Source organism: Aegilops tauschii, chromosome 1 (genome assembly GCF_002575655.3).
Source record: "Aegilops tauschii subsp. strangulata cultivar AL8/78 chromosome 1, Aet v6.0, whole genome shotgun sequence".
Classification (NCBI taxonomy): Eukaryota; Viridiplantae; Streptophyta; class Magnoliopsida; order Poales; family Poaceae; genus Aegilops; species Aegilops tauschii.
The window spans coordinates 341,773,912-341,800,651 of NC_053035.3; the positions used below are offsets into that span (position 1 = coordinate 341,773,912).

The 26,740-nt window shown below is 47.5% G+C and overlaps 1 protein-coding gene across 1 annotated transcript; it reads right to left on the reverse strand.

Moving 5' to 3' along the window:
• Nucleotides 1-12,242: 12,242 nt before the first annotated feature.
• LOC109733370 (uncharacterized) lies at nt 12,243-13,273 on the reverse strand. The gene has a single exon (XM_020292578.4). The coding sequence runs from the start codon at nt 12,911-12,913 to the stop codon at nt 12,338-12,340; it is 576 nt and encodes a 191-aa protein (XP_020148167.1). The 5' UTR covers nt 12,914-13,273; the 3' UTR covers nt 12,243-12,337.
• Nucleotides 13,274-26,740: the final 13,467 nt, after the last annotated feature.

Consider the following 26,740-nt stretch of genomic DNA (forward strand, 5'->3'; position numbering starts at 1 on the left):
CCCAAAGCATTCCTACAGTATCCGGGAGTTGCACAATCTCATGGTCTAAGGAAATTATACTTGACATTAGAAAAGCTCTTAGCAAACGAACTACACGATCTTGTGCTATGCTTAGGATTGGGTCTTGTCCATCACATCATTCTCCTAATGATGTGATCCCGTTATCAATGACATCCAATGTCCATGGTCAGGAAACCTTAACCATCTATTGATCAACGAGCTAGTCAACTAGAGGCTTACTAGGGACATGTTGTGGTCTATGTATTCACACATGTATTGCGGTTTCCAGTTAATACAATTATAGCATGAACAATAGACAATTATCATGAACAAGGAAATACAATAATAACCATTTTATTATTGCCTCTAGGGCATATTTCCAAAACACTTTCTTGTGGGTCATGCCGAAGAGGTGTTGTATGGTGGTCGGATCCTCAGGGTTATACTCCCACATCGGTTGGCCCTCTCCTGGCAGGGGAGGAGTCGACGATGGAGCATAATCCGAATCACGTTGAACAGCTTCGCGCCGGTCTCCATTACGCTGACGACGTGCTTCTGCAGCGCCTTCAAGTCGTTCAACGGACCCCCAGTCCGGGCTCTTGTTGATCCATGAGGCCAGCCTGGTAGGGGGTCCGGATCTGAATGCGGGAGCCGCCGCCCAGCCGGCTCCCCTTGGCTCGGTGATATAGAACCATTCCTTTTGCCACATTTTAACGGTGTCGACGAGGTGGCCCTGCGGCCATTGAACCCGTGTCAGTTTGCTGATCATGGCCCCGCCACAGTCCGCATGTTCGCTGCCAACTACCCTGGGCTTGATGTTGAACACCTTTAGCCACAGGCCGAAGTGTGGCTGGACTCAAAGGAGGTCCTCGCAGAAGATGATAAAGGACGATATGTGGAGAAGAGAGTTGGGGGCTAGATCATGAAAATCTAGCCCGTAGAAGAACATCAACCCCCTCACAAAGGGGTGTGGAGGAAATCCAAGCCCCCTAAGGAAATGAGGGAGGAATACGACCCTTTCGCCCGACTTGGGCATAGGGATGATCTGGCCCTCTTCGGGGGCCCGATGGGCGATGTCGGCCGACAAATAGCCGGCTTGATTCAGCTCCAAGATGTCGCCATCGGTGACGATGGAGGCCTCCCACTTCCCGTTGGTGCCGGATCCGGCCATAGTTGAAGGAGACGGGGTGGGATTTGCTGTGGAAGCAGAGAAAAGGGGTGCTGGAGCTCTGAGGATCTGCGTGAGCGGAAGGTGGAAGAAGGCGTGGGATGCTGACTGTTGTAGCTCCCCCTTTATAGGCTGTTGATAAGCCGGGAGCTTCTTTTTCCATGCCGTCGGCTTCTCCACTTCCCGATACACTCACAACGTTATGTGCGGGTAGGGGAATCGAAATCATTGATCATATCCCCCGGAAGGCGGGGCACGATCTCCACCTTGATGAGACGTGCCGGACGTGGCGTCGACCTCGAGCCGTGCTTCGAGGAATCTAACCGCTCAACATTATGGCCGGACACAACTCTTCGTTGAAAGAGAAAAAGTTGTCAAGAGAAGGCACTATTTACACTTGAACAATTTTCTGTTTTTGCCTTCGCTGCTAAGGAAAACTGTTGTTTCAGATGCCTGACATCCCTTGGCTCCTAACATGAACGAAGCGAATCAGAGAACTCGCCTCGCAAGCCGAATACTGTTAGGTGAGCAGATGCCGGACACAAGCCTAGGTGTTGGAGGCAAGTTCGGGGGCTACCGAGGGAGTCATGGACTAAGGGGGTCCTCGGGGCGTCGGCCCATTGAATATGGGTCGGACTGGTGAAGCCACATAGCGAAGGAAGATCTATGAAGCTGTGGTGTGTCCTCCAAATTAAGGAGAGAATGATCTCTTTCTCCCTTATTGTAATCTATCTCCGGTAACCCTAACCCTATCGGTGTCTATATAAACCGAGGGTTGTAGTCTTTAGGGCTAGAGCTATATTCATCACCTCATCACCTTAGGGTTTAGCTCATGCCGGTCTCGAGGTAGATCTACTCTGTAAACAATACTATACATCCAATATAATCAAGCAGGACGTGGGGTATTACCTCTTCGAGAGGGCCCGAACCTGGGTAAACACTGTGTTCATCGTCCCTTGTTCCCCATCGATCCCAGATCCACAGCTCGGGACCCCCTACCCCAAGGTCTGCCGGTTTTGACAGCGACAGCCTCAAACATTGCGAATCTCGGTTTCAAATCTCTGTAAATCCAAAACTCACCAGAAAATCATGAGACTTGGCATGGTGTCACTACATGGCACATATATGGCATGGTAAAAAAATGTCCAATTCAGCCCAAGATATATTACAAGCCTCTTACAAACCGAAGCTTCTCGCAATCCTCGTGGTTCCGGTAGGGAAACATGCCCCTTTTGTGGGCGAAACAATAATCGCTACTTCTTCTCGCCTTGAACTTTGTTTTCTACACGCAACATAGAATAACAGGAGTGTCGTGCTGAAATGTGAAACTGTTCAGGGCTTGTTTGGCCATTTTATATACTAATTGAGTTTTCTAGGCATTTAATGTAGACCATAATTCAAATTTTAACTACAAGCACATGCTCGAGTGAAGCAAAATGGGTGGAAAATCTTATATGTGTCATTGGGTGCATGTTTAGGTCTCATTGAAGGAATGTGAATGAGTTACAAACGTCTCGTCGTCTTGAAACATTAAGAATCTCGGTTTTTGAATCCCAGTAAATCGAAAACTCACCCAAAAAACATGAAACTTGGCATGGTTTCATGACATGACACATATATGCTGTGGTAGAAAATTCGTCCAGATTGAGACAAGGCGCACACATTAATAGCCAACAAAGTCCTTTTGAAACAAATAGCTAACACGTTAATATCGCATTGTATTATATGAACCGTGTGTTCTCGTAACCATTTAAGTGCGGCCACCCGTCCCTCTTTTCTTATGGGATAGTACTACCTCCGTCCTCGTTCTTTGGTCATCTTTGTATTTTGTGCCAAAATTTAACCATACTCGGTGGCGTGCGTGTAGCTGTTTGATTAGACGGGACGAGCGTGAGAAGTCCGCCGTGCAGGCTCGACGAGACGCGTGCGAGTAGTCCGCCGCGCAGGCAAGACGGGACACATGCATCCTGTACACCTCGCAGGCTCGACGGGACACGTGCGAGCAACAAGGCCGCCCATGCTCACGGGGAAGCGAGCTCTTTGACCTCCATCCACCAGCCGCCCGCCTCGCTCATAACTTCTCCATTAATGGCGGCCGAGCCGCTGTTTAACTCCGGTTAATTAAAGCACCTAGACGGAGTGTGTTTCCTTGTGATCCCATGGCCCCGCTCAACATTAGAATTTGCTTTGTTCGTGTTTTCAACTCGTATTCCGGATAATTTAAAATGTCACATAGGGCAACGGATAATACGACGACAAATAAAATGGCAACGGATAATACGACGACAAATAAAATAGCAACGGATAATACGACGACAGATTTACAATGGCGCGGATAATAGTTGTCTTACATATTCCGGATAATTTAAAATGCCACATGCGGCAAAGCCCGGAAGACACGGGGGAAAGAGAAGAAGGAAATCGTAGACAACGATCTGGGTTGCTACTGTCTCTACTCCTTGATGGATCGCCGGGCGACGACATCCTCCAGCTCCTTCTTCAATTCCTCACGACTTTGCTTGACAGCACCCACGGATTCCTCCACCTCCTGCCCGCGCTTGATCCGGAGCTTCCTCAAGTCACCCATCAGTTCCTCGACGATCGCTTTCAGCGTCATCCCCGAGGAACTGCTCTGCTCATGCAACATCTTCCAACCGGCGGCCTCCTCCTCCTTCTCGGCGAGCGCCTTGAGGAGCTTCGCATTGTCACCCATGAGTTGCTCGACGAGGCCGGTCGCCTTCTCAACCAAGGCATCGCTGATCTCGAGCAGCTTCATCAAGCCGTCGACCAGCTCCTGCTGCTTAATGAGGCCAGCGAGAATGTCGTCGTCCCTGGCCAAGGACTTCAGCAACGCCATCTCGTCGTGACCACGGACGTTGCGAGTGCGCTTGTGAGAGCCCTCACCTGCCGGTGAGAGCTCGTTCGAGGGCTCCGCGGCGCGCCGGGACATCTCTGCTGCGGCTGCCGTGTAGCGGCGGGAACTCTCTAGTGCTTCCGCGGCCTTGGTCTTTGCTCCCTGGTTATATGTCCACCCGAAACTCCTCCTACCGGTCATGGCGGAACGACTTGACAGGAAAGACCAGTTTTGTGGGTGATTAGGAGAGGAACTGTGAAGTAATTTTGAGTGGGTAATTTTTATAGCGCGGTGCTAAGTGTGAACACATATTGGTTTGATCGGTGTGAACAAATTTGCAATTACTTATTGCGTTGTAATCAGCAATGTGGCGAGAAACAAGTTCACAATTTATTGATGGTTCTGGACTCGAAGCCCGTTTCTATTGTTCTGGCTCATCTCAAACAGTTCTTTTGGATCAACCGTGTGCCATGCATCGGAAGCCCAAAAAGGTCCTCGGATGGCGTACGTGGGCTCGCGTTCTCGGTTGTACGTGTACGTGTCTGCCCACTATCACACACGGTCAAGATATCACCATCGTGTCCGATGGATGCGCTATCGCGCCTCCCATGGGGTGCCAGAAGGTTGACCACGTGGTTGCTCGCCATTGAGGTGGCCGTGGCGCGCTCTGCTCGTCATTGAGGCGGCCGCGGCGCGCTTTGCTCGCGTTCGTCTGCGCGTTTTGCTTGCGATTGAGGCGGCCGCGGCGCGCTCCGCTCTGGCGTCCCTGCGCGCACTCTACTCACCATTTAGGCACCCTCGGGTCGCGTCCCTCTGCGTGCTCTGCTCGCCGTTTAGGCGCTAAGGCTCGCTCAGGTCGCGTCCCTCCGCGCGCGCTCTGCTAGCGGTTGGTGCCGGCGCATGATCACGTTGGGGAAACTTTAGTTATTTGATCTTAGATTATGTTAATTAATTATACCTCCAGAGCCGGAATCATCCGGCTTTGGAGGTATAACTAATTAACCTTAACTATGATCTCCGGCGCCCATTCCCGTCACGCAACTCCATATTCTCATCGGCCGTTGGAGTTATGCCGGTATGTGTGGGTAACTAGCTAGCAAGTGGATCAGTAGCGAGTCGCCGCCGGCGGCAATTGCTGTGGTTATTTATAGCTAGCAGCTGGCTAGGGGATTGGGGATTTTACAATTCACCCTTGTGGAGCGCGGAAATCCTTCGCTGGAGCATCGGAAGACTAAGTGGAGCACACAACCCAACAACTATATGCGGTGTCACGTGTTACCACACACGTGTTAACATAAGGAAACATATGTGTAACTTACTAATCATAGCACACGAGTACTCGCACGCGCATCGTGTGCGATACTCCTAGGCATCGCAAGCAACTAGTATGCATTTTTCAAAGTTTTTACTACACACAGAATCACACATGAATTAACTCTAGTAACCGTCTGTGTTATATTTTCTCATCGCAAACAGTTCATCTGGGTGGGTGTTTGCCGCGTATCACACACATCTTGTTTACATGAATTGTTTGTGTTCTTTTGGCTCATAGCAAACAGTTCATCTATGTGAACTGTATGCCGCATATCACACACATCTTGTAAAACTGAACCGTTTTTGTTGTGTTCCTAATCAAAAACAGTTCGTCCGAGTGAACTGTATGTCGTATATCGCACACACCTTGATCTGGCTGACCGTTTCTGTTGCATTCCTTAATAGCAAACAGTTCATCCGAGCGAACTGTATGTCGTGTGTCGCACACACAATGATATAACTGCCCGTTTCTGTTGTTCTGTCTCATCGCAAACAATTTTTATGGATTAACTATATGTCAGGCATCGCACATGGAATTAGAATATGAACCGTGTTTGATGTATCCGCCATCGCAAATGTGTTGTATCTTTTTTGACGGTTTTTTACATCACCGTTTGCGATTAATGCATTGCACACAGTTTCGTCGAAGGGTCTCGGATTGTAGTGTCACGTGATACGTCTCCAACGTATCTATAATTTTTGATTGCTCCATGCTATTATATTATCTGTTTTGGATGTTTTATATGCATTAATATGCTATTCTATACTCCCTCCGTTCCTTGATATAAGGTGTATAGATTTTTGAGAAAAAGTCTGAAATATATGGTGTATTGCGTTGCACCACTCGTTTGGATAATTATTTTAGGGATTTGATTTCATTTCCTTATATGAGGCAAGCTCCTCTATTTTCTCATGTCAATTAGTCAGGTGTAATCTCGCCCAAAACTTGTGATTTCTCCCCTCCATGTGTGTTCTTTAATTTCCGTGCCAAAAACTATACACCCTATATCTAGGAACGGAGGGAGTATTATATTTAGGACTAACTAATTAACCTAGAGCCTAGTGCCAGTTTATGTTTTTTCCTTGTTTTTGAGTTTTACAGAAAAGGAATATCAAGCGGAGTCCAAATGAGCCGAAAATTTACGGTGATTTTTTATGGACAGAAGAAGCCCACGGAGCATCGTAGTTGGCCGAGAAGAGTCCCGAGGCAACCAAAAGGGTAGGGGGCGCACCCCCTGGCCTGTGGGTCCCTCGGGAACCCCCTGACGTGAGGCCGACGCCAAAAATTCCTATAAATCACGAAACCCCCAAAAAGAAACCTAGATCGGGAGTTCCGCCGCCGCAAGCCTCTGTAGCCATGAAAAACCATTCGGGAGCCCGTTCCGGCACCCTGCCGGAGGGGGAAACCATCACCGGTGGCCATCTTCATCATCCCGGCGCTCTCCATGACGAGTTGGGAGTAGTTCACCCTCGGGGCTGAGGGTATGTACCAGTAGCTATGTGTTTGATCTCTCTCTCTCTCTCATGTTCTTGATATGCCACGATCTTGATGTACCGCGAGCTTTGCTATTATAGTTGAATCATATGGTGTTTCTCCCCTCCATCTCTTCTTGTGATGAATTGAGTCTTGCTCTTTGAGGTTTCGTTATGTTCGATTGAGTATTGGATTTGAGAACACTTGATGTATGTCTTGCAATGGGATATCTGTGGTGACAATGGGATGTACTATTGATTCACTTGATGTATGTTTTCGCACTCAACTCGCGGATTCCCGAGGTGGCATTGGGTTAATCTATGCATTGGGGTTGATGCACATTTTCGTCCTACGTTCTACGATAGAAACTTTGGAGTGATTCTTTGTTGCATGTTGAGGGATTGCCATATGATCTAGTTATGTTATCATTGTTGAGAGAACTTGCACTAGTGAAACCCTAGGCCTTGTGTCCAAGCATTACAATACCGTTTTTGCTCACTTTTATCGCTTGCTACCTTGCTGTTTTTATATTTTCAGATTACAAAAACCTATATCTACCATCCATATTACGCTTTTATCACCATCTCTTCACCGAACTAGTGTGCCTATACAATTTACCATTGTATTGGGTGTGTTGGGGACACAAGAGACTCTTTGTTATTTGGTTGCAGGGTTGTTTGAGAGAGACCATCTTCATCCTACGCCTCCCACGGATTGATAAACCTTAGGTCATCCACTTGAGGGAAATTTGCTACTGTCCTACAAAACTCTGCGCTTGGAGGCCCAACACAAGTCTACAAGAAGAAGGTTGCGTAGTAGACATCATCGCGTTAGCAGCATGCTGTAGTAGTGAATGCGAGAATCATTTCTGCTCCATTTCCTGATCACCAAAGGAAGTAATCACCCACACCACCAGTCCAGCCAAAAACGAATCGAAGAGCCATTACCTACCACAAACTCGACGTGATTATGAAAAACATCTTTCACCTTCACCATATCACGAAACTGGAAACCACCCATACTAGGTGCAAACAGAGGGCTACTGTTAAGTAATATTTAGCTTTCAAAAGATCAAACCACAAAGTCCTAGGCCCCGAATTAAGAATCCTCCACCACCATTTGATAATAAGGCAATTGTTCATCACGGAAGTATACAAAATGCCCAACCCCCCAAGGTTCTTGGTCTTACATATGAGTTTCCACTTAAGAGTCTGTATTAACGCTTGTTGTGAGCAGAGTTAAAAAAAATTGTTGCAATGTTTGTCAAACCCAGCGTGGGTGCCTTTCGAAAGGCGGTAAAAACCCATCAAAAACATAGGGAGGGAAGAGATACAAGCATTGATCAGGTGGGCCTTGCCAGCAGAGGAATTATAGCGACCGCGCAAAGGCATCACCCGGTTGCCCACCTTAGTAATAGCAGGCGCGGACTCTTTAGCATAGAGCCTAAACTGGGCGATCGGTATACCAAGATATTTAAACGGAAAGGATCCTAAATTGCAATTGAGCATATCAGTCAGGCGAGTAGCCTCGCTCTCATAAATGCCAGTAACAATGACTTCACTCTTAGAAAAGTTAATCTTGAGTCCAGAAAGTGCCTCAAAACAAAGCAAATAATTTTCAGACTGGCAATACAAAGGTCATCAGCCTAAATCATAATGATAGTATCGTCAGCATATTGCAGGAGTGAGATGCCAGAGGGGATCAGGTGAGAAACCACAGGAGAGATGTGACCCGCATTAGCGGCTCTAGAGAGGATGCAAGAGAATGGACTAGCCACAAAATTAAAGAGAATGGGAGAGATGGGGTCTCCTTGTCTAAGGCCCCGACCATTGGCGAAATAAAGGCCCACTACCCCATTAACAGCCACAGTCGTGTGTCCACCCGAGAGAAATTGCATGAGCCGGTGAATGTAGGCTCCATCAAAGCCTTTAGCCAAAAGAGTAGAGCGGAGAAAATCCCAACTAATAGAATCGTAAGCCTTCTCAAGTCCAGTTTGAGTATCACCGCCCTAGAGTTCCTTGCCCTAAGATCATGGACAATCTCATGGAGACTGAGGATCCCATCAAGAATAAAGCGCCCCTTGATAAAGGCAGACTGATTCTGACTAATGACATGATGTGCAACCGGCCATAGCTTGGTAGCAAAGGCCTTGACCGGGAATTTGGCTAAATTAGTGATCAAAACAATGGGCCTAAACTGGCGAATAGAATCAACACCTTTGACTTGGGAATGAGAGAGAGGATAGCGTAATTGAGACGAGATATATCGACCGACCCCAAACAAAACCCTTGAATAACAACATGGACCAAAGACTTAAGCACAGATAAGAACTTTTTAAAGAAGGTAACCAAAAACCATCAGGTCCGGGCGCAGAATTGGAGTTCGAGGAGTCGACAACAGCGTCAATCTCCTTCGAAGATAGGGGGGTCATGAGAAAAGCATTTTCAAGATAGAGACACACCTCCCCGCAAGCCAAAGAGATCTCGAGATGGTAATACCAGTATTTTTATGATTTTGTGGTGCTTTGTACTTTTACTGTTTACCGCACGAGTAGATGGGCGTGTGATAAAAAACGCCGCCCACAAGAAGTGACTTAAATCCTTAAAAGAGTTTATATTGCGGTCATCACTTGTAGGAGTAGGACTATTGATTACCTTTTGTGTGTCATCTTCCTCCCAACATTTGATAAATCAGAACGCGTAGTGTTTGCCACCCAAAGAGCAAAGATATATCCAGAACAAGGTATAATTCGGATGATTCAAAATATATATAAGGTAGTAGAAATTAAGCTACCAGCGTGCTCGAAAGGATCAGAATCAGATGCTACGTTATTCTTTTGCATTCAGTTCTTGTATATATCACAAACATCCGCTGGTCCTGGAAGGCTCAAGAGGGCAGTGACTTGTGAAAGTGACAGTTACTTATACTCGCAGGACTATGTGCTCACACAACGCACAATCATTGTCATAGAACCATGTTGTAGCTGTTTCTTTGCGATTGTTTATTTCAGTTACATCCTTGATATTGTGCTCTTTGATGCCGTAGTGTTCTTGTCGTGTCAGCATGCGACGACGGTCGGGTGAGTGCAGCAAGGCAAGATCTGGCGGCGCAGAAGGAGCTCCAATGACAGAGCAGAGCGGGACGGTGAAAATGGACGCACTGTTCTAAAACTCAATACAAAATGACTTCAATTTAAAAAAAAAAATCACAAACTGGATCCTTTTTGCATGACTCCCCTCTCCCTAGCCCGGGGCGTCATGCTATCTATCATGGAGTCCTAACTCCGGGCGTCATGCAAAAGGGCCAGTTTGTGAAATATTTTCGGATTGGGTTGTGTTGATGTCTCGAAAAATGGCCGGTTTCGTCCATTTTCACGCGCGACGGTGGCTTGTGGTTCAAGGGCTTTTATATGCAAGGGGTCCCAGGTGTGTTGTGGTAAATGTAATCTGAAAGAATCCCGAGAGACCGTAGCAGCCTTTCTCCTTGAGCTGAAACAGTCCAGTCCATTTCTGGTGAGACGTTTTACAAAATCCATGTACTTTCTGCCCACCAGTTGGTAGTATGATCTGGGTGGGTGCCAATCCAATTGGCAATTTTCGCGCTCGTCTGATAGCGAAGTGGGGGCTGGTTTCTTCTTTCGCTGTTGTCATGGTCGTTGGGCTCCTCGTTTCTTGTTTTGCTGCTGTGGCGCCTGGACCATCAGAATCCAACCAAACCGTGGAGCTCTCAACAGCACGAACGTCCCGAGGTGATAAGAAATCCTTTCTGGCTCGCTCTCCGCCAGCCAACAGAGAACCCGCTCAGCTCACGCAAGAAGAAAATTGGCCTACTTTTACGGAGGATGGACAAAATAAGGTCGAAACATAGATGTCCTGGGCGCTGGGATTGCCTGATCATGGAAACATTCACAGCTGTACCCTTCATCTGATCATTTCTTAGAGCAGCTCCGGCCGCGCCCACAACAAGGCCCCTTCAGGCGATTTTTTGGCCGCCGGCGCCGAAAAATCGGCCCGGCCGTGTTCCCAAAGGCCCTTTTTTCGCCGGATCAGGTCTAAATTGGCGCCGGCGGACCCAGGCCGAACCCGACGCGCTGGGGGGCGCTTGGGGGCGCCGGCCGAATCGTTTTTGGCGCGAAAATCGGCGGGCCCTCCTTGGCAGCGACTCGGCTGTTCTCGTTGCTTCGTCGTCCTCATCGCCTCCATTCCCGCGGGGGAATCAATGCCAAAGCTGCCGCGCGCTGCCGCGCCGGTCAGCCTCCATTGATGCCTCACGGGCGGCGCAGTGAAGGCGGGGCGACACGCGTCCCTCGCCCGCCACGCGTACACACGGCGGCCACGCGGGCACGGCCTATATAAGTCGCCGGCCATGCGGGTGCCCGGGGCGTGGAGGATAAGCGCCGGCGGGGTCCCGGTGCCACCGCCGCCCACCGGGGCGCCCAGGCCAGCGGAGATCGCCCGTATCCGTTCCTCTCTGCCGCAGGCGGCGAGAGAAGGGCCGAGGTACACCCCCGACAGCACGCTGTGGGAGCCGTACTTCCATCGTCGCCACGCCGAGCAGCTCGAGGCCACCAACGGCATCGTGCCCTCCGAGAAGCACAACGCCGACGGGCGCCGCCCACCAACGTGGGCGCGAGGACGAGAACGACGTGGTGATCCTCGACAGCGACGAGGACGAGGACGCCCCTGGACCGTCCAACCCACTGCGCCTCGGTGACCCTGGGCAGGGAAGCAGCAGGGACGGCGGCCGCGGAGGAGGCGACGACGACGACGACGACGGCGGCGACTACACGCAGTTTTACATGCTCCTTGGCATGTAGAGCTTCAGGGCGGCGAGCGGCGAGGGCGACGGCGGGTCTAGTAGTGTCTTTTTCTTTTCTTTTGTAAAATATTTGATGAACTCGCCGAAGTTTGGTTAAATTTGCGCCTTGTTTGTGTGAATGTGGGGAAGGATTTTGTTTTTCAAAAAAACCACAATGCAACGTGGGGGTGGTGACTGGGGAGCATCACGCCCCCAACACGCGGTTTAGCGCCGGTACATCCCAAACGGCGATTTTTAGCGCATCCTGGGGCCAACGGCTGAAGATGCCCTTTTCGTGCGAAGCCCAACAAGTAAAGTACGTGCATACCTACACGTCACCCGCTGGCCAAGTCAGCCGCCAAATACGAAAGGCACACTTCGGATTGCGCAGCTTCATCTCACAGCACAGCGAGAAGGCAATGTGAAAAAGTTCGCCCGTGCCACAATGCAAAGGCGATCACGGAGTAGTAGTAGTCAATCCAATGCACTGATTGGCATGCGAGACAAAAGATGCAAAAGGCAAGGGAAAATCCATCGCCCGTCGTTTCCTTTTGGCACCAACGCGTCCCATGGCTCTCACGCGGTGGAAAAGGCACGGGGAAGATGAACTCGACCGGACGCCACGCAACGCGACGAAAAATAAACTTGTGTATACCTTCTTCTTTTTCCGGATGTAAAACTTTTTGTACAGCAATGTGCAGTGACGAACGGCGGATCGACAGACGAGCACCTAATCAAAATCGGCGGCGGGGCTTGCCGCGCCGTCGTCGTCGTCGTCGTCTTCGGCGGCGGCGGCGTGCGGGTTGCAGTCGTCGGAGTAGAAGTCGTTGCGCTCGATGAGGGCGCGGAGGCCGGGGTCCTCCTTGCCGTTGGCGCTCGGGTTGGGCTCCAGCGAGCAGTCCCCTTCGGGGCAGAGGCAGCACCACGCCGGCAGCGCGGCGGTTCCCGCGCCAGAGCGCCCCTCCCCCTCCTCGACCCCGCGGACGGCGTCGACGCCAGGCCTCTCCCTCCGGCCCCTCCTCTCCCGGACCACCGAGACGTTGCCCCAGCAGGCGGGCGGGGGAGGCAGCCGGTCCCGGATCGCCCTCACGACCTGCTCCCGCCGCTTGCTCTTGCGCCTCCCCTGCTTCTTGGCTCCCCCTGCCCCCGCCTCTCCTCCACCCGACGAAGATGACGCGGCCGAGCCGGATGAGGACGGGTGGGGCCGGGCCAGCCTCTGCCGCCGAGGCGCGCCCACGGGACCGGCGGCGGCGTCAGCGCCGCCTCTCTCTCCGTCGACCCCGCCATTGGCTCGCCCCTCCCGCATACATGCAGCCGCCACCGCCAGGGCGGACACGCGGCGACAGCAACGGCGGCCACGGGAGCGACCCAACCCGCCAAACCCGGCGTCTGGTGGCGGCGCCGCGCGATGCGATTTTCGGCGCTGGTTTGGGGATGGATTGGGGAGGGGAGGGGGGAGTGGGCGTGCACCTGAAATTTCGGTTCCGTGTGGTGTGCTGTGGTGGTATTATTGCGGCCGCGCACACAGCTTGCGCTTGCATTTGCATCAACGTTGTCGCCCTGGCTTGGCCTGGCTTTGGCTGGCTTGGACGGACAGCTTTCTTGTTCCCATCTCCCTTTCGTCACAGGTGCAAGTAAAGTTGAGAAACAAGGAACCGCCGCGTCAAAAAATTAAATAGTATGAAACGAATGATTTGGAGGGTGGATGAGTATCTGATGAGAAAATATTATTTAACCGGACTGGTGATCTAGCAAGGGAGCAATAGGGACGTTTTGGATTGGTGGTGCGGCGACACGTTGTTAGATAGGAGTAGATGATGCATTCAAATGGATGGAATATAATGTGGTGGTAACTTTTTCTAATATGACCGGTTCATTTTCTTTTCTGAACTTTATTATTATGACCAGTTCAATTTCGTAACACGCCGGTCTTACGGGGACTCTGTATCGTGCCGATAATCCTTAAAATCACCATGCCCTCTAGGATTTTATCCGTGATAGTCGATCTAAGGGGATTGATTTTCGTGGCTGTCAGCTTTTACTTGCATGGTGTATAATATTCAATTTCTTATCAACCCTTTTAACTAAGAGCTACTCCTACAACATAATCATTAGCATCGCATATAACTTCAGAAGGCAAATTTCAGTTGAGAGGTTGAACTATAAGCATAGAAGTTAGAGCTTTCTTAAGGTGCCGCGGGGATTTCGAGGCAATACTCATGATTCTGGGGATTTTGTAGAGGCAAGACACATGTGAAGGATCTAGATACGAGATTTCACATACCAGAGGTTTTACCTAGTTTCGAGCCCCCTGTTCTAGTGGCAACACCCTACTCCTGCTTGGATGTTTTCTCTCTTGTGTGAGCCGAGTGAATACAAATGATTTGTCTTGACCATAGACTTGAGTCAACCTCTCTATGCCTCGCGCCCTTCTCACCTTATACACTACGATTAGAAGGTGGAGTTACAAGGGCTTATAAGAGCCATTATGTAATAACGACCGTAATGGTGACAACTGCTGATGGAATTACCACGTCGTCATTAGAGTCGTCTTTATGGCGCCACGAGTAATGTTCGTTTTGATTGAACACGTCTTGGTCTAGTAGGATGGACGTTGTGTTTGATGAATGATATTTTTACGCTCATCACGTCGTTGTTTAAACCAGATAATCTTGGAAATCACAAGAAAATCACTCCAATATTGTCACTAATGACTAATGAATGCGAGAGATCACAAAAATCCTTTGTTTAATTTATTTCCACGGGAAAAAGTCTAACATGGAGATAAATCATCACTTAGAAGGAAACAAGGAAAATGGAGAAAGAAGGAAGGAAATGGGAGGCGCATTAGCACCACCAGAGCGTAAGACTGCATCTGGTTCGAGTGCACACACTCGTACCGGTGCTCGTACCAGGCACTGACGACACCATCAGGTCCAACCCTCAACATTTATAAAGGGGTCAACACTAGAATCAACAGATCATTGAGGAGAGCGTCGCGAACAGAACATAAGCCATCTTCCACGCGCCCCCTTTTTTATTGGCTAGGAGGCACCGTGCGGGGTAGCTATTTGAGTAGACGGGAGGCGTGCGAGCAGACCGCTGCGCAGGCTCACTGGGAGGCGAGCCCTTTGAGCTTCATCTGCCTTCCACCTCGCTCCCACTTCTCCACTAATGGCGCCCGAGCCCCTGTTTTATAGGCGCTTAATGGTGTGGCTAGGTCTCAGTCGACTAAGATTTAACTAAGTCTCAGTCAAGTGACATAACATGTAAGAGAGAGAAAAGAAAATCTGAAAAGAATTTTTTGGACGAATCTTGATATAAGATCTCATGGATATAGCATCGACTGAGACTTATCAAGACTGATATATATGATGACGATGGCAATGGATAATAATTGTCTTACATATAAAGGAAGATAATTTAAAATGCCACATGTGGCAACGCCCGAAAGACACAGGGGCAAACGAGCAAGGAAGACGCAGACATCGATCCGGTCGCTGCTCTCTACTTCATGGTTATTGCAGGGCGCGGAGTTCCTCCAACTCCTTTTTCATCGCTTCCATGACCTTCATCTCCTCTCGCCTCTCCTCCGCCATCTTCGTCATTGCGTCCATGGCGCATGATATCTCGTGGTGAGTGGCGATGATCTCTTTCACTTGACAGCAGCCACGATGACGATGTCCTGGGCTAGGGGGTCCCGGCCCAGTCGGTCTAGTCCATGGATCGGACTGCCAGCCCATAGAGGAGGAGGGACTCCGGAGGTGTCTAACCTGCTTCGACCGAAGACTTGGCGTGCACTTCAAGTATATCTGTTAGATTCGGCATGTAACCCCTAGATGGCAACTGACCATGTGTAACCCTAGATACCCCTGGTGCCTATATAAGCCAAGGGTTTAGTCCGTAGAGACATTCATTCATTCATTCATCGTCATCACCATTACCCCTAGGGTTTAGACCACAACGTATGATCTCGAGGTAGATCAACTCTGTACTTTGATATATCCATAATATAAGCAAGAGTAGGACGTAGGGTTTTACCTCCCTCAAGAGGGACCGAACCTGGGTAAAAGCGTCGTGTACTTTATCTCTTGCAACCCATCGATCTGATCTCACAGCTCGGGCCCCACTACCCGAGGTCTGTCGGTTTTGACACTGACGTTGGTGCTTTCATTGATAGCTCGCTGTGTGATCGCCTTCCCACCGTGGCTTCACCAATTGACAATCTGAGTCCCCTCGGTACCTCTGGGTATCGACGATTCTCACTAACAGGCCATCTGAGGGCTCGACAGATCCCAAGTCGCACTCCCCCTTCGAGGTGGTAGGGCGCGATCGGGAACTCTGTTCGGAGCTTTACTCCTTTGATTAGCTCGGGCGGCGGAATCCAACTTGGGGAGACCTTGTATTGGTCTCCTATACATGTGTCGCTTTAGGACCTTCTTGTAGTAGTGATGCAAGATCGCGTCTTTGGTGACAAACCCAACTCTCCCACCAAAGGCCATTCTCAATGACGGCAAAAAATGTCACCTATGCTAGGCCGTTCTATCACGTAAGTGAAGGAAATATGCCCTAGAGGCAATAATAAAGTTGTTATTTTATATTTCCTTATTCATGACAAATGTTTATTATTCAAGCTAGAATTGTATTAATCGGAAACCTAAATACATGTGTGAATACATCGACAAACACTATGTCCCTAGTGAGCCTCTACTTGACTAGCTCGTTGATCGAAGATGGTTGAGGTTTCCTGACCATGGACATGAGTTGTCATTTGATAACGGGATCACATCATTAGGAGAATGATGTGATGTACAAGACCCATCCGTTAGCTTAGCATTATGATCGTTCAGTTTTATTGCTACTGCTTTCTTCATGTCAAATACATATTCCTTCGACTATGAGATTATGCAACTCCCGGATACCGGAGGAATGCCTTGTGTGCTATCAAACATCACAACGTAACTGGGTGATTGTACAGGTGCTCTGCAGGTATCTCCGAAGGTGTTTGTTGAGTTGGCATAGATCGAGATTAGGATTTGTCACTCCGAGTTTCGGAGAGGTATCTCTGGGCCCCCTCAGTAATACACATCATAAGAAGCCTCACTAGCAAAGTGACTAATGAGTTAGTTACCGGATGATGTATTATGGAAGGAGTAAATAGACTTGCCGGTAATGAGATTGAACTAGGTATGAAGATACCGACGATCGAATCTCGGGCAAGTAACATACCGATAGACAAAGGGAATTGCATATGTTGTCATAACGATTCGACCGATAAAGATCTCCGTAGAATATGTAGGAGCCAACATGAGCATCTAGGTTCTGCTATTGGTTATTGACTGGAGAGATGTCTCGGTCATGTCTACATAGTTCTCGAACCCGTAGGATCCGCACGCTTAACGTTTGTTGACGATATAGTGTTATATGAGTTATATGATTTGGTGACCGAATGTTGTCCAGAGTCCCGGATGTGATCACGGACATGACGAGGAGTCTCGAAATGGTCGAGAGGTAAAGATTGATATATAGAACGATAGTATTCGGACACCAGAAGTGTTCCGGAGTGTATCGAGTATTTATCGGAGTACCGAAGGGGTTACCTGAACCCCCGGGGAGGAATATATGGGCCATATGGGCCATGAGAGGGGAGAACACCAGCCCACAAGGGGTGGCGCGCCCCCTATGGCAGGAGGCCGAATTGGGAGAAGGAAAAAGGGGGTTCGCCCCCCTTTCCTTTCTCTCTTCGCCCTTCCCTTTCTTCTCCGGTGAAATAAGGAAGGGCGGGGGGCGCCACTTAGGGAAACCCCAAGTAGGATTCAGATCCTACTTGGGGCGCACCCTGCCTGCCTCCCCTCTCCCTCCCACCTATATATATGGGGGGCGCCCCTAGCACACACCAGACAATTGCCTAGCCGTGTGCGGCGCCTCCCTCCAAAGTTTACACCTCCGGTCATATTCTCGCGGTGCTTAGGCGAAGCCCTGCGAGGATCACTTCACCATCATCGTCACCATGCCATCGTGCTGACGGAACTCATGTACTACCTTGGCATCTTGGTGGATCAAGAAGACGAGGGACGTCACTGAGCTGAAAGTGTGCAGAACTCGGAGGTGTCGTACGTTCGGTACTTGATCGGTCGGAGCTAGAAGAAGTTCGACTACATCAATCGCGTTGTCAAACGCTTCTGCTTACGATCTACGAGGGTACGTAGACACACTCTCCCCCTCGTTGCTATGCATCTCCATGGATAGATCATTGCGTGTGCGTAGACTTTTTTGTTTTTCCAAGCAACGTTTCCCAACAGTAAGATCGTTTTTGGTGATGATAATCTGTCAACAGTAATCAGTTCCTGGGTTTGACCGGTAAAAAATCTGAGAAAATGGGGCTAGTAGTTGCTGACGTGGCAACTTCCATGTTGGTCCGGCATAATTTTTATCAACGACGATGGCCATCGGTGATTCTTATTTGGTTTTCACCGGATCTTAGCTACTTCTCGGTTATTTCTAATGCTAATCTGTCGGGGGGATGAACCCCAGGCAGGCAACGAAACCCGAATCCATTTCAAAAACATCGGGGCCAGCAACGCCCCTCAATCCGGCTCGCACTTGGCCAGGTTTCTCAACCCGGCCAAGTCCCTTGACCCGGCTAAACTCCTCAACCCAACCCAACGACTGGCGCAAGACGGGCGAATCCGGCATGACCAAGACTTCTCCAACAAGCCAGCCCTCCCTTGTCATGTTCCTCAACCCGGCCACGGGTCAGCTCCCATCCCATCCCGGCCGTACGATGGGACGAGTCTCCATTCAGGGATGAGCGAGGCAACAGTGCTCCACCAACTCCTCTGGTCAGCCGAGGCGTGGCAACAGTGCCCCACCTACGCTGCTGACCAGGGCCGACGTGGCTACAGTGCACCCGTCGTCACTGCTGACACCAGCAACCGGCAACCTGACGGTGCGCCACTGTAGTGGACTCGACCCGGCCACTCTGTGACGATCGACAAGACGACAAACAGCAACCTGACGGTGCCCGCGCCCGGAGAACCCGGCGAGCCCTGACACCCGGCGGGTTGATACGTCTCCAACGTATCTATAATTTTTGATTGTTCCATGCTATTATATTATCCATATAGGCTGTTTTATATGCATTTATATGCTATTTTATATGATTTTTGGGACTATCCTATTAACCTAGAGCCCAGTGCCATTTTCTGTTTTTTCCTTGTTTTTGAGTATTGCAGAAAAGGAAAACCAAACGGAGTCCAATTGACCTGAAATTTGATGGAGATTATTTTTGGACCAGAAGAAGCCCATGGAGCATCGGAGATGGGCCAGAAGAGTCCCGAGGCACCCACGAGGGTGGGGGCGCGCCCCCCTACCTCGTGGCCGCCTCGGAGATGAAGGAAATATGCCCTAGAGGCAATAATAAAGTTATTATTTATTTCCTTATATCATGATAAATGTTTATTATTCATGCTAGAATTGTATTAACCGGAAACATGATACATGTGTGAATGCATAGACAAACAGAGTGTCACTAGTATGCCTCTACTTGACTAGCTCGTTGATCAAAGATGGTTATGTTTCCTAGCCATAGACATGAGTTGTCATTTGATTAACGGGATCACATCATTAGGAGAATGATGTGATTGACTTGACCCATTCCGTTAGCTTAGCACACGATCGTTTAATATTCTGCTATTGCTTTCTTCATGACTTATACATGTTCCTATGACTATGAGATTATGCAACTCCCGTTTACCGGAGGAACACTTTGTGTGCTACCAAACGTCACAACGTAACTGGGTGATTATAAAGGTGCTCTACAGGTGTCTCCGAAGGTACTTGTTGGGTTGGCATATTTCGAGATTAGGATTTGTCACTCCGATTGTCGGAGAGGTATCTCTGGGCCCACTCGGTAATGCACATCACTATAAGCCTTGCAAGCATTGCAACTAATGAGTTAGTTGCGGGATGATGTATTACAGAATGAGTAAAGAGACTTGCCGGTAACGAGATTGAACTAGGTATTGAGATACCGACGATCGAATCTCGGGCAAGTAACATACGGATGACAAAGAGAACAACGTATGTTGTTATGCGGTTTGACCGATAAAGATCTTCGTAGAATATGTGGGAGCCAATATGAGCATCCAGGTTCTGCTATTGGTTATTGACCGGAGATGTGTCTCGGTCATGTCTACATAGTTCTCGAACCCGTAGGGTCCGCACGCTTAATGTTTCGATGACAGTTATATTATGAGTTTATATGTTTTGATGTACCGAAGGTTGTTCGGAGTCCCGGATGTGATCACGGACATGACGAGGAGTCTCGAAATGGTCGAGACATGAAGATTGATATATTGGAAGCCTATATTTGGATATCGAAAGTGTTCCGGGTGAAATCGGGATTTTACCGGAGTACCGGAGGGGTTACCGGAACCCCCCGGGGGTTAATGGGCCATAGTGGGCCTTAGTGGAGAAGAGGAGAGGCGGCCAAGGCAGGGCCGCGCACCCCTCCCCCCTAGTCCGAATAGGACAAGGAGAGGGGGGCGGCGCCCCCCCTTTCCTTCCTCTCTCCACCTCTTTCCCCTCCACTCCTAATCCAACTAGGAAAAGGGAGGGAGTCCTACTCCCGGTGGGAGTAGGACTCCACCTGGCACGCCCCTCCTGGCCGGGTGCACCTCCCCCCTGGCTCCTTTATATACGGGGGCAGGGGGGCACCCTAGAGACACAACAATTGATCGTTTGATCTTTTAGCCGTGTGCGGTGCCCCCCTCCACCATAGTCCACCTCGATAATACTGTAGCGGTGCTTAGGCGAAGCCCTGCGTCGGTAGAACATCATCATCGTCACCATGCCATCGTGCGGACGAAACTCTCCCTCAACACTCGGCTGGATCGGAGTTCGAGGGACGTCATCGGGCTGAACGTGTGCTGAACTCGGAGGTGTCGTGCGTTCGGTACTTGATCGGTCGGATCGTGAAGACGTACGACTACATCAACCGCGTTGTGCTAACGCTTCCGCTTTCGGTCTACGAGGGTACGTGGACAACACTCTTCCCTCTCGTTGCTATGCATCACCATGATCTTGCGTGTGCATAGGAATTTTTTTGAAATTACTACGTTCCCCAACAGTGGCATCCGAGCCAGGTTTTATGCGTTGATGTCATATGCACGAGTAGAACACAAGTGAGTTGTGGGCGATACAAGTCATACTGCTTACCAGCATGTCATACTTTGGTTCGGCGGTATTGTTGGATGAAGCGGCCCGGACCAACATTACGCGTACACTTACGCGAGACTGGTTCTACCGACGTGCTTTGCACACAGGTGGCTGGCGGGTGTCAGTTTCTCCAACTTTAGTTGAACCGAGTGTGGCTACGCCCGGTCCTTGAGAAGGTTAAAACAACACCAACTTGACAAACTATCGTCGTGGTTTTGATGCGTAGGTAAGAACAGTTCTTGCTCAGCCCATAGCAGCCACGTAAAACTTGCAACAACAAAGTAGAGGACGTCTAACTTGTTTTTGCAGGGCATGTTGTGATGTGATATGGTCAAGACGTGATGAGATATAAGTTGTTGTATGAGATGGTCATGTTTTGTTGAATTTATCGGCTACTGGCAAAAGTTTTATGGTTGTCTCTTTATTGCATAAGATGCAAGCGCCAAATAATTGCTTTACTTTATCGCTATGCGATAGCAATAGTTGCAAGAGCAATAGTTGGCGAGACGACCATGTGACGACACATTGATATAGATCAAGATGATGGAGATCATGGTGTCATGCCGGTGACGATGGAGATCATGACGATGCTTTGGAGATGGAGATCAATGGCACAAGATGATGATGGCCATATCATGTCACATATTATGATTGCATGTGATGTTTATCTTTTATACATCTTATTTGATTGACGGTAGCATTATAAGATGATCTCTCACTAAATTATCAAGGTATAAGTGTTCTCCCTGAGTATGCACCGTTGCGAAAGTTCTTCGTGCTGAGACACCACGTGATGATCGGGTGTGATAGGCTCTACGTTCAAATACAACGGGTGCAAAACAGTTGCACACGCAGAATACTCAGGTTAAACTTGACGAGCCTAGCATATAACAGATACGGCCTCGGAACACGGAGACCGAAAGGTCGAGCGTGAATCATATAGTAGATATGATCAACATAGTGATGTTCACCATTGAACTACTCCATCTCACGTGATGATCGGACATGGTTTAGTTGATATGGATCACGTGATCACTTAGAGGATTAGAGGGATGTCTATCTAAGTGGGAGTTCTTAAGTAATATGATTAATTGAACTTTAATTTATCATGAACTTAGTCCTGGTAGTATTAGCATATCTATGTAGATCAATAGCTCGCGTTGTTGCTTCCCTATGTTTATTTTGATATGTTCCTAGAGAAAAATTATGTTGAAAGATGTTAGTAGCAATGATGCGGATTGGATCCGTGATCTGAGGATTATCCTCATTGCTGCACAGAAGAATTATGTCCTTGATGCACTGCTAGGTGACAGACCTATTGCAGGAGCAGATGCAGACATTATGAACGTTTGGGTAGCTCAATATGATGACTACTTGATAGTTTAGTGCACCATGCTTAATGGCTTAGAATCGGGACTTCAAAGACGTTTTGAACGTCATGGACCATATGGGATGTTCCAGGAGTTGAAGTTAATATTTCAAGCAAATACCCGAGTTGAGAGATATGAAGTCTCCAACAAGTTCTATAGCTAAAAGATGGAGGAGAATAGCTCAAGCAGTGAGCATGTGCTCAGATTGTCTGGGTACTACAATCGCTTGAATCAAGTGGGAGTTAATATTCCAGATAAAATAGTGATTGACAAAATTCTCTAGTCACCATCACCAAGTTAGTAGAACTTCGTGATGAACTATAGTATGCAAGGGATGACGAAAGTAATTCCCGAGCTCTTCACGATGCTGAAATCGACGAAGGTAGAAATCAAGAAAGAGCATCAAGTGTTGATGGTTAACAAGACCACTAGTTTCAAGAAAAGGGCAAAGGGATAGAAGGGGAACTTCAAGAAGAACGGCAAGCAAGTTGCCGCTCAAGTGAAGAAGCCCAAATCTGGACCTAAGCCTGAGACTAAGTGCTTCTACTGCAAAGGGACTGGTCACTGGAAGCGGAACTGCCCCAAGTATTTGGTGGATAAGAAGGATGGCAAAGTGAACAAAGGTATATTTGATATACAGATTATTGATGTGTATTTTACTAGTGTTTGTAGCAACCCCTCGGTATTTGATACTGGTTCAGTTGCTAAAGAGTAGTAACTCGAAACGGGAGTTGCATAATGAACAGAAACTAGTTAAGGATGAAGTGACGATGTGTATTGGAAGTGGTTCCAAGATTGATATGATCATCATCGCACACTCCCTATACTTTCGGGATTAGTGTTGAACCTAAATAAGTGTTATTTGGTGTTTGCGTTGAGCATGAATATGATTTGATCATGTTTATTGCAATACGGTTATTCATTTAAGTTAGAGAATAATTGTTGTTCTGTTTACATGAATAAAACCTTATATGGTTACACACCCAATGAAAATGGTTCGTTGGATCTCGATCGTAGTGATACACATATTCATAATATTGAAGCCAAAAGATGCAAAGTTAATAATGATAGTGCAACTTATTTGTGGCACTGCCGTTTAGGTCATATTGGTGTAAAGCGCATGAAGAAACTCCATGCTGATGGGCTTTTGGAATCACTTGATTATGAATCACTTGATGCTTGCGAACCATGCCTTATGGGCAAGATGACTAAGACTCCGTTCTCTGGAACTATGGAGCGAGCAACAGATTTGTTGGAAATCATACATACTGATGTATGTGGTTCGATGAATATTGAGGCTCGAGGCAGGTATCGTTATTTTCTGACCTTCACAGATGATTTGAGCAGATATGGGTATATCTACTTGATGAAACATAAGTCTAAAACATTTGAAAAGTTCATATAATTTCAGAGTGAAGTGGAAAATCATCGTAACAAGAAAATAAAGTTTCTACGATCTGATCGTGGAGGAGAATATTTGAGTTACGAGTTTGGTCCTCATTTGAAACAATGCAGAATAGTTTCGCAACTCCCGCCACCTGGAACACCACAGCGTAATGGTGTGTCCGAACATCGTAACCGTACTTTATTAGATATGGTGCAATCTATGATGTCTCTTACCGATTTACCACTATCTTTTTGGGATTATGCATTAGAGACAGCTGCATTCACGTTAAATAGGGCACCATCTAAATCCGTTGAGACGACACCTTATGAACTTTGGTTTGGCAAGAAACCAAAAGTTGTCATTTCTTAAAATTTGGGGTTGCGATGCTTATGTGAAAATGTTTCATCCTGATAAGCTCAAACCCAAATCGGAGAAATGTGTCTTCATAGGATACCCAAAGGAGACAGTTGGGTACACCTTCTACCACAGATCCAAAGGCAAGATATTCGTAGCTTATAATGGATCCTTTCTAGAGAAGGAGTTTCTAGCGAAAGAAGTGAGTGGGAGGAAAGTAGAACTTGATCAGGTAACTGTACCTGCTCCTTTATTGGAAAGTAGTTCATCACAGAAATTTGTTCATGTGACTCCTACACCAATTAGTGAGGAAGCTAATGATGATGATCATGTAACTTCAGAACAAGTTACTACCGAACCTCATAGGTAAACCAGAGTGAGATCCACACCAGAGTGGTATGGTAATCCTGTTTTGGAGGTCATGTTACTTGACCATGACGAACCTACGAACTATGAGGAAGCGATGATGAGCCCAGATTCCACGAAATGGCTTGAGGCCATGAAATCTGAGATGAGATCCATGTATGAGAACAAAGTATGGACTTTGATTGACTTGCCCAATGATCGGCGAGCCATAGAAAATAAATGGATCTTCAAGAGGAAGACGGACGCTGATAGTAGTGTTACTATCTACAAAGCTAGAATTGTCACAAAAAGGTTTTTGACAAGTTCAAGGTGTTGACTACGATGAGAGTTTCTCACTCGTATCTATGCTTAAGTCTGTCCGAATCATGTTAGCAATTGCCGCATTTTATGAAATCTGGCAAATGGATAAACAAAACTGCATTCCTTAATGGATTTATTAAAGAAGAGTTGTATATGATGCAACCAGAAGGTTTTGTCAATCCTAAAGGTGCTAACAAAATATGCAAGCTCCAGCGATCCATCTATGGACTGGTGCAAGCATCTCGGAGTTGGAATATACGCTTAGATAAGTTGATCAAAGGATATAGTTTTATACAGACTTGCGGTGAAGCCTGTATTTACAAGAAAGTGAGTGGGAGCACTACAACATTTATGATAAGTATATGTGAATGACATATTGTTGATCGGAAATAATGTAGAATTATTCTGCAAAGCATAAAGGAGTGTTTGAAAGGAGTTTTTCAAAGAAAGACCTCGGTGAAGCTGCTTACATATTGAGCATCAAGATCTATAGAGATAGATCAAGACACTTGATAAGTTTTTCCAATGAGTACATACCTTAACAAGATTTTGAAGTAGTTCAAAATGGAACAGTCAAAGAAAGAGTTCTTGCCTGTGTTACAAGGTGTGAAATTGAGTAAGACTCAAAGCCCGACCACGGCAGAAGATAGAAAGAGAATGAAAGTCATTCCCTATGCCATAGGTTCTACAAAGTATGCCATGCTATGTACCAGATCTATTGTATACCCTACCACTGAGTTTGGCAAGGGAGGACAATAATGATCTAGGAGTAGATCACTGGACAACGGTCCAAATTATCCTTAGTGGAATAAGGATATGTTTCTCGATTATGGAGGTGAAAAAAGGTTCATCGTAAAGGGTTACATCGATGCAAGTTTTTGACACTGATCCAGATGACTCTAAGTCTCAATCTGGATACATACTGAAAGTGGGAGCTATTAGCTAGAGTAGCTCCGTGCAGAGCATTGTAGACATAGAATTTGCAAAATACTTACGGATCTGAATGTGACAGACCCGTTGACTAAAATTATCTCACAAGCAAAACATGATCACACCTTAGTACTCTTTGGGTGTTAATCACATAGCGATGTGAACTAGATTACTGACTCTAGTAAACCCTTTGGGTGTTGGTCACATATCGATGTGAACTATGGGTGTTAACCACATAAAGATGTGAACTATTGATGTTAAATCACATGGCGATGTGAACTAGATTATTGACTCTAGTGCAAGTGGGAGACTGAAGGAAATATGCCCTAGAGGCAATAATAAAGTTATTATTTATTTCCTTATATCATGATAAATGTTTATTATTCATGCTAGAATTGTATTAACCGGAAACATGATACATGTGTGAATACATAGACAAACAGAGTGTCACTAGTATGCCTCTACTTGACTAGCTCGTTGATCAAAGATGGTTATGTTTCCTAGCCATAGACATGAGTTGTCATTTGATTAACGGGATCACATCAATAGGAGAATGATGTGATTGACTTGACTCATTCCGTTAGCTTAGCACACGATCGTTTAATATTCTGCTATTGCTTTCTTCATGACTTATACATGTTCCTATGACTATGAGATTATGCAACTCCCGTTTACCGGAGGAACACTTTGTGTGCTACCAAACGTCACAACGTAACTGGGTGATTATAAAGGTGCTCTACAGGTGTCTCCGAAGGTACTTGTTGGGTTGGCGTATTTCGAGATTAGGATTTGTCACTCCGATTGTCGGAGAGGTATCTCTGGGCCCACTCGGTAATGCACATCACTATAAGCCTTGCAAGCATTGCAACTAATGAGTTAGTTGCGGGATGATGTATTACAGAATGAGTAAAGAGACTTGCCGGTAACGAGATTGAACTAGGTATTGAGATACCGACGATCGAATCTCGGGCAAGTAACATACCAATGACAAAGGGAACAACGTATGTTGTTATGCGGTTTGACCGATAAAGATCTTCGTAGAATATATGGGAGCCAATATGAGCATCCAGGTTCCACTATTGGTTATTGACCGGAGACGTGTCTCGGTCATGTCTACATAGTTCTCGAACCCGTAGGGTCCGCACGCTTAACGTTTCGATGACAATTATATTATGAGTTTATATGTTTTGATGTACCGAAGGTTGTT

Coding starts and splice junctions, on each gene's coding strand:
- LOC109733370 (XM_020292578.4), bottom strand. CDS start 12,913: ATGCGGGAGGGGCGAGCCAATGGCGGGGTCGACGGAGAGAGAGGCGGC.